Source organism: Oncorhynchus nerka, linkage group LG17, assembly GCF_034236695.1.
Source record: "Oncorhynchus nerka isolate Pitt River linkage group LG17, Oner_Uvic_2.0, whole genome shotgun sequence".
NCBI classification, from domain to species: domain Eukaryota; kingdom Metazoa; phylum Chordata; class Actinopteri; order Salmoniformes; family Salmonidae; genus Oncorhynchus; species Oncorhynchus nerka.
Window position 1 is genome coordinate 48,242,845 of NC_088412.1, and position 13,305 is coordinate 48,256,149.

The 13,305-nt window shown below is 44.0% G+C and overlaps 1 protein-coding gene across 1 annotated transcript in view; it reads left to right on the forward strand.

The window, feature by feature from the left end:
* Positions 1–13,305, forward strand: part of LOC115145347 (3',5'-cyclic-AMP phosphodiesterase 4B-like) — a 111,370-nt gene that overhangs the window by 20,656 nt on the left and 77,409 nt on the right. Inside the window, exons 2-4 of the mRNA XM_065003207.1 lie at positions 2,488–2,682; positions 3,519–3,555; positions 3,710–3,780. Coding sequence (XP_064859279.1) covers positions 2,488–2,682; positions 3,519–3,555; positions 3,710–3,780 — 303 coding nt within the window. The remainder of the gene's footprint in view (positions 1–2,487; positions 2,683–3,518; positions 3,556–3,709; positions 3,781–13,305) is intronic.

The following is a 13,305-nucleotide window of genomic DNA, read 5'->3' on the forward strand; positions in this document are numbered from 1 at the left end:
AGGTAAGCATTTTTAGAATTGGCGTTTTTACATGTATCGACTCAATTTATTCAGCTAATCGTGCGACCAGTTATCAATACTTAACTCTGCCTCGATATAAGAGAACGGAGTTAAGCTTTCCTCAGCTAGAGTGTAGGTTATCACATTGCCCCATACTGTCCAAACAGAGTTGACATTTTGCTTACTGTTTACTTAAGAAGGGGGTAGTGGGAGTGAAATCCATGTGTTTCAGATGCCCTACAGTATAGTGCCAAAGCCTTAGCCTCAGTAACCTTATGTAATTCTTTCATAAGATTACTTATCACTAATACCGCAAACACTGGGCCCAGCACAGCCTGCTGTGTGTGTCCTGTTGTTTTCATCAGAGGTCAGCCCTGAGGTGTGTGTTTTGATCTTCTGTTAATCTCTGAGCGGTTCTTTTGGTCCCTGTACCGGGTCCGCGGAGAGGAAGTGTTACCCACTCTGTCAATTTCGGTCATACAGTACAATTTCAAAGTTAAAGCGCTTGTCTTTTTGGAAATTGAGCTCCAATTTTACTGCTGGCAATGTCCTAAACATTACCCTGCCATAGAGGACAGGCCTTCTGACACACACACGCGCGCACATATTCACACATTACTGTGTCCTCCTCTCATCAGGCCCTATCCAGATCACATGCACCAGTGGCCCCAGGCTGGTTTCCTGAATCAGGTGGTGTTTTTATTTAATAATTTATCTTCTCTGAACTCTGATTGGCTGATCTTTCATATGTGTGCGTGTGTTTGTGAGAGTTTCAGAAGACCTCTGCCCTCCTCTCTGCTGAGCCTCCTGCAGCGAGGAGTTAACAGAGGTCACCACTCGTTTCCCCCTCTTCCCCGTCGTCTCCCACTTGCTGCCTGGGAAAACCTTGAGACTTTTCAGAAGATATCTCTCCCGGGAATGTTTGTCAAGATCCCTCTCTCTTTTCCTCAAACCCCTATCAGTGGTGGAAAAAGTACTCAATTGTCATACTTGAGTAAAAGTAAAGATACTTTAATAGAAAATTACTAGTAAAAGTGAAAGTTAATTTTACTTCTGTAAAAGTCTAAAAGTATTCTGTTTTAAATATACTTGTATCAAAAGTAGATGAAATTGTAAAAGTATAAATAATTTCAAATGACTTCTATTAGGCAGTCCAAATTGCAGAATTTTTTATTTTTTATTTTTAGTTTACAGATAGTCAAGGGCACACTCCAACACTCAGACATAATTTACAAAGTAAGCATGTGTGGTTAGTGAATCTGCCAGATAAGAGGAAGTAGGGATGACCAAGGATGTTCTCTTGATAAGTGTGTGAATTGAACCATTTTTCCTATCCTGTTAAGCATTCAATATGTAACGAGTACTTTTGGATGTTCTGGAAAATGTATGGAGTAAAAAGTACATTATTTTCTTTAGGAATGTAGTGAAGTAAAAGTTGTCAAAAATATAAATAGTAAAGTAAAGATAACCCCAAAAACAAATTAAGCTTTAAAGTATTTTTACGTAGGTACTTTACACCACTGACCTCCTACCCTGATTGGAACGTCTATGTCATCATTTCTTTCTTTTCTCCAGTTTGTATCAGTTAGGCCTATAGTTTCACGATGTGTCACTATCCTGTCCATGACTGATGAAACCAATGATTGGCATTCCATTAAAAAAGTGTCAGTGTAATATAATCCTGATTGTCATCCATGCTCGTGCTCTTTGTCATGGGTATGTTAGGTCATCTACGTATTGTAGTCTAGACTTTTGTCAAGACCTTGAAACTTTCAGATTTAGATCAACTTTTATTTCCCAAAGGAACATATTCATTTGTGGTGTCAGTGAGTTGCACATACACGGACAGGCAGGCGCTCAGACTTCTGTTCTGTACCTGGCCTGTAGGTGGAAAGTATTACAAATCCCATTTAGGAGACACATACAAGGACAGGCAGGCGCTCAGGCTTCTGTTCTGTACCTGGCCTGTAAGGTGGAAAGTATTACAAATCCCATTTAGGAGACACATACAAGGACAGGCAGGCGCTCAGGCTTCTGTTCTGTACCTGGCCTGTAAGGTGGAAAGTATTACAAATCCCATTTAGGAGACACATACAAGGACAGGCAGGCGCTCAGGCTTCTGTTCTGTACCTGGCTTGTAGGTGGAAAGTATTACAAATCCCATTTAGGAGACACATACAAGGACAGGCAGGCGCTCAGGCTTCTGTTCTGTACCTGGCCTGTAAGGTGGAAAGTATTACAAATCCCATTTAGGAGACACATACAAGGACAGGCAGGCGCTCAGGCTTCTGTTCTGTACCTGGCTTGTAGGTGGAAAGTATTACAAATCCCATTTAGGAGACACTTTTATCCAAAGCAACTTGCAGCATCGAACCCTCAACCCTTGGTGTTGCAATCGCCCTATTCTACCGACTGAGCCACAAAGGACCAGTAGAAAACATGTAGTAATTGTGTTATTAACATTGTTGTCTCTGTGTTGCGTTGCAGCTTTGATGTGGAGAATGGCCCTTCAGCCAGCTGTAGTCCGTTGGACCCCTCGGCCTCTCCCGGGTCAGGCCTGGTTCTACACACCAATTTCCCCGGACACAACCAACGCAGAGAGTCCTTCCTGTACCGCTCAGACAGCGACTACGACCTCTCGCCCAAGTCCATGTCCCGCAACTCATCCATTGCATCTGAACTGTATGTTTTCATGCACGCACCACACATACATGTACACACACACATACAGATACACACACACACACACACACACACCATGAAGTGATCTGAATGTGTTTGATTCATGTCCCCTGGTACAGAGGTACATCACATGACACCCGTTTCTACGGAAACTACTACCACTAATAGTGATGAGTGGAAAAAGTGCTCCAAAAGAGGCTAATTTGTAACCGAAATGACCAAATCTAATGACAGATTCAGCCGATGATAGAAAAATCGTATTACTCCAGAAACAGAGCAGTTGAAAGAAGTGGAAAGTCCTTTAACAAGGAACATCCAGTGTTTGACCTAACAACATTACATTCCAGTTGAACAAGTATTACTTACTTGCACATTACTTCCTCTTTTACCTAAGTGAATTCTGGGGATATTTAGTCACGTCAGAGTGTAACTGGTTCTTATTGCTTAACGTCTTTATGTGACTAAGTCCTATTTTGGCACTGATGTACCAATGGGCCTATCATGCAAACGGCCATTTGAGCTCTGATCTGATTGTGATTTGGCTGTGGAGTCGGTCGGTCGCAAGATGCCTCTTTGGTCTCCATGGCTGAACTACAGGCACAGTTTAGGGAATTGGGACTTTCGTCACTCACACAGACTTGGCCCAGTAACTAACTTGACACATACTTTCATAATGACTACCTCCTTAGATGTGGTTTAAACTAACATTCTTGCCCCTGGTGTTGAACCAATGGACTGATGGAGCCTATTCACCCTGATATGTGTTCATGGTACAGTTCTAAATGCTTTCTTAATTATGTTTACGATGTGTTGCTTGTTTTTGTTTGTGTTTACAGACATGGTGATGACTTGATAGTAACGCCTTTTGCTCAGGTAATTATATTCTAATCCCACCACATCTGTCCTTTTCCTCAATTCTGTACTGTAGCACTGCTACATACAGACCACTTTGTGAAACCCAGCCCAGTGACTCGGTACTGTCCTGTGTGCTATTCAAAATGGATGAATGTGTTCTCTTTCGCTCCAGGTCCTCGCAAGCCTTCGAAGTGTAAGAAACAACTTCACAGTCCTGACCAATGTCCAATGTGCATCCAACAAGTAAGCTTCTGGCCTTATTGGTGATCTGACTGATTCATTTAGACCACACTAACCACAATATCAACTGGTATATGTAAGGGATAATCAATGAGGGGCTATGCGTTCTATGGACAATAATGCATGACGTGGTGCTAACCTAGCAGCGCGGCGCTCACCCTTCCACGGAGTTGCATTATTTCCAGCGAACGCATAGAGTTGATTATCTCGCTTATCCCACTGCTATAATTTTACACGTTTGCTACTAGACGTGTTCATTTGCCGGTAGATATGTGTTCAACATCCACTGAAGTAGCTAGCAAGTTTACCAGATAGCTACAGTAGATGTGGAGGTAACCAAACAAACAGACTTGCCAGCTACTTATTGACTCAAGACATTTCAGCTTTTCATTTTTTCAATCTGGGATTTGTATATCCATTTTTGTACTTTTAAATGATTCATATGAAGCCATTGATTCTTAACAAATGTAAAAACTGGTTAAAACTATCATTTTGTTATAATGGATAGTCAGTCCTTGCATCTATGTATTTGAGAGTGGTTACATTTCTCCTGTCCCATTCCTCAGCTGTTTACCAAATAAAGACTGACTATCTCATAATAATGACATACTATCTCATAATTATGACTTACTATCTCATAATACCGACTTACTATCTCATACCTCCTAATCAGATTTCTTTATTTTGGTGGCAGTAACGGGCTTCCATAGATCTGAGATAACAATCAATCAATCAAATGTATTTATAAAGCTCTTTTCACATCTGCAGATGTGAATCCCAGCATAAAACCCCAAACAGCAAGCAATGCATATGTAGAAGCACTGTGGCTAGGAAAAACTCCTTAAAAAGGCAGGAGCCTAGGAAGAAACCAAGAGAGAGGCCAGTCCTCTTCTGGCTGTGTCGGGTGGAGATTATAAGCGTACAAGGCCATTAAGGCCAGATTGTTCTTCAAGATGTTCAAACATTCATAGATGACCAACAGGGTCAAATAATAAAAAACAGAAAAGAATGTACATGTGCTGTAGCTTGTATCTTCATCCACAAGAGGACAGTATCCAACTATTCAACCCAGCTGCTGGCAATTTTTGAAGACCACTTGGTGTAAGATTTGCTATTGTGAATTTTATTGCCCCCTGGCACAACCCCTGGACAAGATTACATTTAAAGTATGCTAATTTAAAAATATATATTTATTATACGCTTTTGAATATATATGTTTTTACACTTTATTTAAACTGTAAGGAAATTAGATGGGGAGACAGTGGGAAGGTTGGATGTAGGGATTGATCCCTGTTCTTAGGTGGGGAGTGGGGAGTTAGGTGGGGAGTTATGTGGCATGTTAACACTACACCAATGCTTTGCACAGGAAATACTCATATTAGTGGTTGATGGCAGTAGGTAACCAAAGCATAGATTGCAGTCTATCCTTGTCCATTTCAAGGTAAGGAAGCAAGCATGTACATTTGTAATTTGGGCGAACTATCTCTTTAAAATAGGTCTGGAAGAAAATCCTGCTTGCTCTCCATAAGGGCTGGCCACTCCTCATATATTCGGAGTTCCAATTGCGGATTTACCCTGGTGTTTTACCCAAAAGACTCAGACTTTTCTGTTTCCATCTACGTAGACTGGCACCTGTGTCTCACTGGGCCATGGCTCTGGCAGACCTGCCCTGACTTGGGGCCAAGCCCCTGGGTACTTTTCAGCTCTCATTTACATAACAATGTAAATATAAATATATATATTTTTTTTTAAACACATGGTTAGCAGATGTTTAATGCAAGTGTAGCGAAATGCTTGTGCTTCTAGTTCCGACAGTGCAGTAATATCAACAATTAATTTAACAATTCCACAACAACTACCTTATACACACAAATGTAAAGGGATGGAATAAGAATATGTACATATAAATATATGGATGAGCGATGGACGAGCAGCAATAGATGCAATAGATGGTATAAAATGCAGTATATGCATATGAGATGAGTAATGTAAGATATGTAAACATTATTAAAGTGGTATTATTTAAAGTGGCCAATGATTTGAGTCTGTATGTCGGCAACAGCCTCTCTGTGTTACTGATGGCTATTTAACAGTCTGATGGCCTTGAGATAGAAGCAGTTTTTCAGCCTCTCGGTCCCAGCTTTGATGCACTTGTACTGACCTCACCTTCTGGATGTTAGCGGGGTGAACAGGCAGTGGCTAGGGTGTTTGTTGTCCTTGATGATCTTTTTGGCCTTCCTGTGACATTGGGTGCTGTAGGGCTGGTCGTTTGCCCCCTGGTGATGCGTTGTGCAGACCGCACCACCCTCTGGGGAGCCTTGCGGTTGATGGCGGTGCAGTTGCTGTACCAGGTGGTGATACAGCCTGACAGAATGCTCTCAATTGTGCATCTTCAAAAACTTGTGAGGGTTTTAGGTGACAAGCCACATTATTTCAGCCTCGCTGTTGCACCTTCTTCACCACAATGTCTGTGTGGGTGGACCATTTCAGTTTGTCTGTGATGTGTACGCCAAGGAACTTAAAACTTTCCACCTTCTCCACTACTGTCCCGTTGATAGGGGGGTGCTCCCTCTAATGTTTGTGGGCCCCAGTGTTGAGGATCAGCGAAGTGGAGATGTTGTTTCCTACCTTCACCACCTGGGGGCGGCCCGTCAGAAAGTCCAGGACCCAATTGCACAGGGCGGGGTTGAGACCCAGGGCCTTAAGCTTAATGATGAGCTTGGAGGGTACTATGGTGTTGAATGCTGAGCTGTAGTCTATGAATAGCATTCATACATAGGTATTCCTCTTGTCCAGATGGGATAGGGCACTGCAGTGTGATGGTGATTGCATCGTCACTGGACATGTTGGAGTGGTATGCAAACTGATGTTGGTCTATGGTGGCAGGTAAGGTGGATGTGATTTGATCCTTGGCTAGTCTCTCAAAGCACTTCATGATGACAGAAGTGAGTGCTACGGGGCAATAGTTATTTAGTTCAGTCTCTGCCTTCTTTGGTACAGGAACAACGATTGCCATCTTGAAGTAGGGACACCAGACTGGGATAGGGAGCGATTGAATATGTCCGTAAACACACCAGACAGCTGGTCTGTGCATGCTCTAAGGACTAGGCTAGTCATGCCATCTGGGCCAGCAGCCTTGCGAGGGTTAACATGTTTAAATGTCTTACTCACATCGGCCACAGAGAAGGAAAGGGGGGAGAGTCGGTGGCACTGTATTATCCTCAAAGCGGGCAAATATTCACATGGCTGTGACTATAATCAAAGATAATTCTCTTTGGAGATAATGTGGTCGGCCACAGAGAAGAAGAGGGAGGGGCCGCAGTCCTTGGTAGCTGGCCGTGTCATTGGCACTGTATTATCCTCAAAGTGGGCAAAGAAGGTGTTTAGTTTGTCTGGAAGCAAGACGTCGGTGTCCGTGACGTGGCTAAGTCCGTAATTGCCTGTAGACCCTGCCACATACGTCTCATGTCTGAGCCGTTGAATTGCGACTCTCCTTAATCCCTATACCGACATTTCTCTTGTTTGATTGCCTTGTGGAGGGAATAACTACACTGTTTATATTTGGCCATATTCCGCGACATCTTGCCATGGTTGAATGTGGTGGTTAGTGCTTTCATTTTTGCGCGAATGCCTCCATCTATCCACGGTTTCTGGTTAGGGTAGGTTTTAATAGTCACAGTGGGTACAACATATCCAATGCACTTCCTGATGAACTCACTCACCCAGTCAGCGTATAAATACATGTTATTCTCTGAGGCTTCCAGGAACATTTCCCAGTCCGGGTGATCAAAACAATCTTGAGGCGTGGATTCCGATTGGTCAGACCAGTGTTGAATGGTTCTAGTCATGGGTACATCCTGTTTGGAATATTACTAACAATGGAATATTACTAAATATGGCGCCGGAGGAGATGGCCACCGTTTTGCGGTCTCCTAACCAATTGTGCTATTATGTGGGGGGGGTTTTGTAAATTATTTTGTACATAATGTTTCTGCAACCGTATCTTACGGCAGAAAAGAGCTTCTAGATATCAGGACAGCGATCACTCACCTCGGATTAGACGAAGATTTTGTCAACAACAACAACAACAGCAACAGCAAGCAGGACTCACACAATATTCTCCAAACACCCCACAGGGCAGACATCCCAATTATTCACAAAAGGAAGTGACGCAGAGGAAGAAGAGCCGGATGCCTCGCCTGGAACCGCATAAGGCAACTAGGAAAGCTGCCGTTACCATCAATATTACTCGCCAACGTGCAATCATTGGACAATAAACTAGACTAGGTACGATCACGAATATCCTACCAACGGGACATCAAAAACTGTAATATCCTATGTTTCACGGAATCGTGGCTGAATGACGACATGGATATTCAGCTAGTGGGATACACGCTGCACGGGAAGGATAGAACAGCACACTCCAGTAAGACGAGGGGGGGCGGTCTGTGCATATTTGTAAAAAACAGCTGGTGCACGAAATCTAAGGAAGTCTCTATATTGTGATAAATTGCAGGCCACACTACTTGACTAGAGAGTTCTCAGCTATACTTTTCGTGGCTGTTTATTTACCATCACAGACAGATGCCGGCACTAAGACCACACTCAGCCAGCTGTATAAGGAAATAAGCAAGCAGGTAACCACTCACCCAGAGGCGGCGCTCCTAGTGGCCGGAGACTTAAATCAGTTCTACCAAATCTCTATCAACATGTTAAATGTGCAACCAGAGGGAAAAGAATTCTAGATCACCTGTACTCCACACAGAGACGTGTTCAAAGCTCTCCCTCGCCCTCCATTTGGTAAATCCACAACTCCGATTCCTACTTACAAGCAAAAATTAAAGCAGGAAGCACCAGTTACTCGGTCTATAAAAAAGTGGTCAGATGAAGCAGATGCTAAACTACAGGACTGTTTTGCTATCACAGACTGGAACATGTTCCGGGATTCTTCCGATGACATTGAGGAATGCACCACATCAGTCACTGGCTTTATCAATAAGTGCATTGAGGACATTGTCCCCACAGTGACTGTACGTACATACCCCAACCAGAAGCCATGGATTACAGGCGACGAACCATCAAACAGGCAAAGCGTCAGGGCTAAGATTGAATCATACTACACCGGCTCCGATACTCATTGGATGTGGTAGGGCTTGCAAACTATTACAGACTACAAAGGGAAGCGCACAGCCGCGAGCTGCCCAGTGACACAAGCCTACCAGACAAGCTAAATCACTTCTATACTCGCTTCGAGGCAAGCAACACTGAGGCATGCATGAGAGCATCAGCTGTTCTGGATGACTGTGTGATCACGCTCTCCGTAGCCGACGTGACTAAGACCTTTAAACAGGTCAACATTCACAAGGCAGCGGAGCCAGATGGATTACCAGGACGTGTGCTCCGGGCATGTGCTGACACCATTATCCCAGAAATCCTAGACCCACTCCAATTTGCATACCGCTCAAACAAATCCACAGATGATGCAATCTCTATTGCACTCCACACTGCCCATTCCCACCTGGACAAAAGGAACACCTATGTGAGAATGCTATTCATTGACTACAGCTCAGCGTTCAACACCATAGTGTCAAAGCTCATCACTAAGCTAAGGATCCTGGGACTAAACACCTCCCTCTGCAACTGGATCCTGGACTTCCTGACGGGCCGCCCCCCCCAGGTGGTGAGAGTAGGTAGCAACACAACTGCCACGCTGATCCTCAACACTGGAGCTCCCCAGGGGTGCGTGCTCAGTCCCCTCCTGTACTCCCTGTTCACCCACCAGGCATGGCCAGGCACGACTCCAACACCATCATTAAGTTTGCTGACGACACAACAGTGATAGGCCTGATCACCGACAACGACGAGACAGCCTATAGGGAGGAGGTCAGAGACCTGGCCGGGTGGTGTCAGAATAACAACCTATCCCTCAACATAACCAAGACTAAGGAGATGATTGTGGACTACAGGAAAAGGAGCACTGAGCACGTCCCCATTCTCATCGACAGGGCTGTAGTGGAGCAGGTTGAGAGCTTCAAATTCCTTGGTGTCCACATCACCAACAAACTAGAATGGTCCAAACACACCAAGACAGTCGTGAAGAAGGCACGACAAAGCCGATTCCCCCTCAGGAAACTAAACAGATTTGGCATGGGTCTGAGATCCTCAAAAGTTTCTACAGCTGCAACATCGAGAGCATCCTGACCGGTTGCATCACTGCCAGGTACTGCAATTGCTCAGCCTCCAACCGCAAGGCACTTCAGAGGGTAGTGCGTACGGCCCAGTACATCACTGGGGCAAAGCTGCCTGCCATCCAGGACCTCTACACCAGGTTCAAAAAATGCTTTTCAACCATAGCTACACAAGCATTTGTGTAAGAGCATTGATAGCTAGCATAGCATTAAGCCTAGCATTCAGCAGGCAACATTTTCACAAAAACAAGAAAAGCATTCAAATAAAATAATTTACCTTTGAAGAACTTTGGATGTTTTCAATGAGGAGACTCTCAGTTAGATAGCAAATGTTCAGTTTTTTCAAAAATATTATTTGTGTAGGAGAAATCGCTCCGTTTTGTTCATCAAGTTTGGCTAAGAAAACCCCCCGAAAATTCAGTCATTACAGCTCAAACTTTTTTCCAAATTAACTCCATAATATCGACAGAAAACTGGCAAACGTTTAGAATCAATCCTCAGGGTGTTTTTCACATATCTATTCGATGATAAATCACTCGTTGCAGTTTGGTTTCTCCTCTGTTCAAAATGGAAAAATGCACGCACCTGGAGATTACGCAATAGTTTCAACGGAGGACACCGAGCGGACACCTGGTAAATGTAGTCTCTTATGGTCAATTTTACAATGATATGCCTACAAATACGTCACAATGCTGCAAACACCTTGGGGAAACGACAGAAAATGTAGGCTCTCTCCTTGCGCATTCACAGCCATATAAGGAGACATTGGAACACAGCGCCTCCAAAATCTGGCTCACTTCCTGTATGAAATTTAATCTTGGTTTCGCCTGTAGCATTAGTTCTGTGGCACTCACAGACAATATCTTTGCAGTTTTGGAAACGTCAGAGTGTTTTCTTTCCAAAGCTGTCAATTATATGCATAGTCGAGCATCTTTTCGTGACAAAATATCTTGTTTAAAACGGGAACGTTTTTCATCCAAAAATGAAATACTGCCCCCAGAGGTTCAAGAGGTTAATCACTGTGTGTGCCACTCTCTGCAGCTTGCTCATTTGTAGTTCTAAACATATTTAGGGTCTTTTTTACTTACTTTTTTGTCTCTCCCATGATGTTATTCCTCTCTCCTACAGCGTCCATCACAATTACATGCACATGGCCAGTTATGCAAATTAGGTGATGACGTCATTTAGCGACTTTTCGGACAGCCAATAGCTACTTTCCTTACTGAGGAGTTGGCAACACTGCAGTTAACGTTACGGCGAGTGAAGTAGCTGGCTAGGACACCTGTACGCAGTGTCCTTCGCCCCCCGCCTACCAAGCAATGTTTGCTTTTAACGTTATCTGGTATCCAACGCATCAACGGATTCCACACAAATGTTAAGCTAAAACATTGCACATTAACTATGCTATAATGATGACATGGCCTCACCGAAAACTCTGATAATACTTTTATTATCCAGAATATTAAAAGTGTCCGTTAATAAACACAAGCATTATGATCCCTGCAACAAAGAGTGCAAGCTGTATTCCCATACTAACATTCATTCAGCCATTTTCATTCAACACCGAAACTCATCCCACCAGTACAGTAGGTAGCAGTATAGTCATAATATTGAGGGGTTGTGGTGTTGGAGAAGGGTTTAGAGATGAAGGGTCTGATAGATGATGTCTACAGTTGAACTGGATTGGGCAGCCCTGCAACCCACTCCTGATCTCACTGCCTACCTGTCTCACTGGAACCGTCTCGCTGCGTGGGAACCTTTTCACTGTTCCACACGTCGTTCATCCTCAGGCAGAACACTGAAAACCGTCTCGCTGCGTGGGAACATTTTCACAGTTCCACATGTCGTTCATCCTCAGGCAGAACACTGAAAACCGTCTCGCTGCATGGGAACATTTTCACAGTTCCACATGTCGTTCATCCTCAGGCAGAACACGGGAACCGTCTCGCTGCATGGGAACATTTTCACTGTTCCACACGTCGTTCATCCTCAGGCAGAACAAGTGATCTTAGAACACGCAACTTAGAACGTCTTATTATTCTGCCAGGTTCCAATGAGACCTCGGATTCCTTCTCTCCCTTGTGTTTTTCTCAACTAAGTTTAATAATAACGCCGGGGAGAGAGGAGAGAGATGGTACGCTTGCACCACAGAATGTAAACCGCTAGGTTTTATATTTTTCCTCGTGAAAACGGGACAATCTGTTTGCAGTCTTTTGTCAAGCGGGTTTAGCTGTGGGATGGTTTGAAAAACGTACAAAAACAACCCTATTACCACCGACACAGAGAATATTGGTTCTAATCAACACATCAGCTTCAAAACAAAATACTCAAATCTCATTTACTCAAATTCATTTGTGGACGTTTATACTTAATGTACATCAACATTGAATTTGACCTGATGTGGACTGTCATTATGTGAGTGATTAGGTGGTGCGTGTCATATCTGCCGTTAGTCTGTCTGGTACGTCTGAAACGTAATGCGCACATGACAGGCTATGCGTGAGTCACTTACTAGGGAGTACATACAGTAACATCCTTCTCTAGAATGACTCCACTCGGAACTGGGGTGTAAAAGCTTTAGTCGGAAAGATTTAGTGTAGGGCATCCTTCCTCCTGCACCCTAGATATCACCCTGTTATTGTCGGGTCTGTCTCTAGCACGCTGTAGATTTAGTGTAGAGCATCCTTCCTCCTGCACCCTAGATATCACCCTGTTATTGTCGGGTCTGTCTCTAGCACGCTGTAGATTTAGTGTAGGGCATCCTTCCTCCTGCACCCTAGATATCACCCTGTTATTGTCGGGTCTGTCTCTAGCACGCTGTAGATTTAGTGTAGGGCATCCTTCCTCCTGCACCCTAGATATCACCCTGTTATTGTCGGGTCTGTCTCTAGCACGCTGTAGATTTAGTGTAGGGCATCCTTCCTCCTGCACCCTAGATATCACCCTGTTATTGTCGGGTCTGTCTCTAGCGCGCTGCAAGATACTGGAACGCAAGCTCTCCTATTAAAACGCTTGTGTTGAATAGCCTGCCTCATCGAAAACCCAAAGCCTCCATGACCTACATTAATCTCTCTCTCTCTCACACTCTCTCTCGCTCTCTCCTTTTCACACACGCGCGCACTCACACACACATACTCTCGCAGACACACTTCACACACGTAGGTAAACACACAATTGCAGGCACACACACGCTCATACACACACACACACTCAGTGTGGGTCAGGCAGATGGGCTTTGAGCTTGCTGAATGAAAAGGTCGAATGCAATTCACATTTTATTCCTCATTTACCTGGTCCCTTTTTCAATCTCATTCTCTCTCGGTCTCTCATTCTCTCTGTT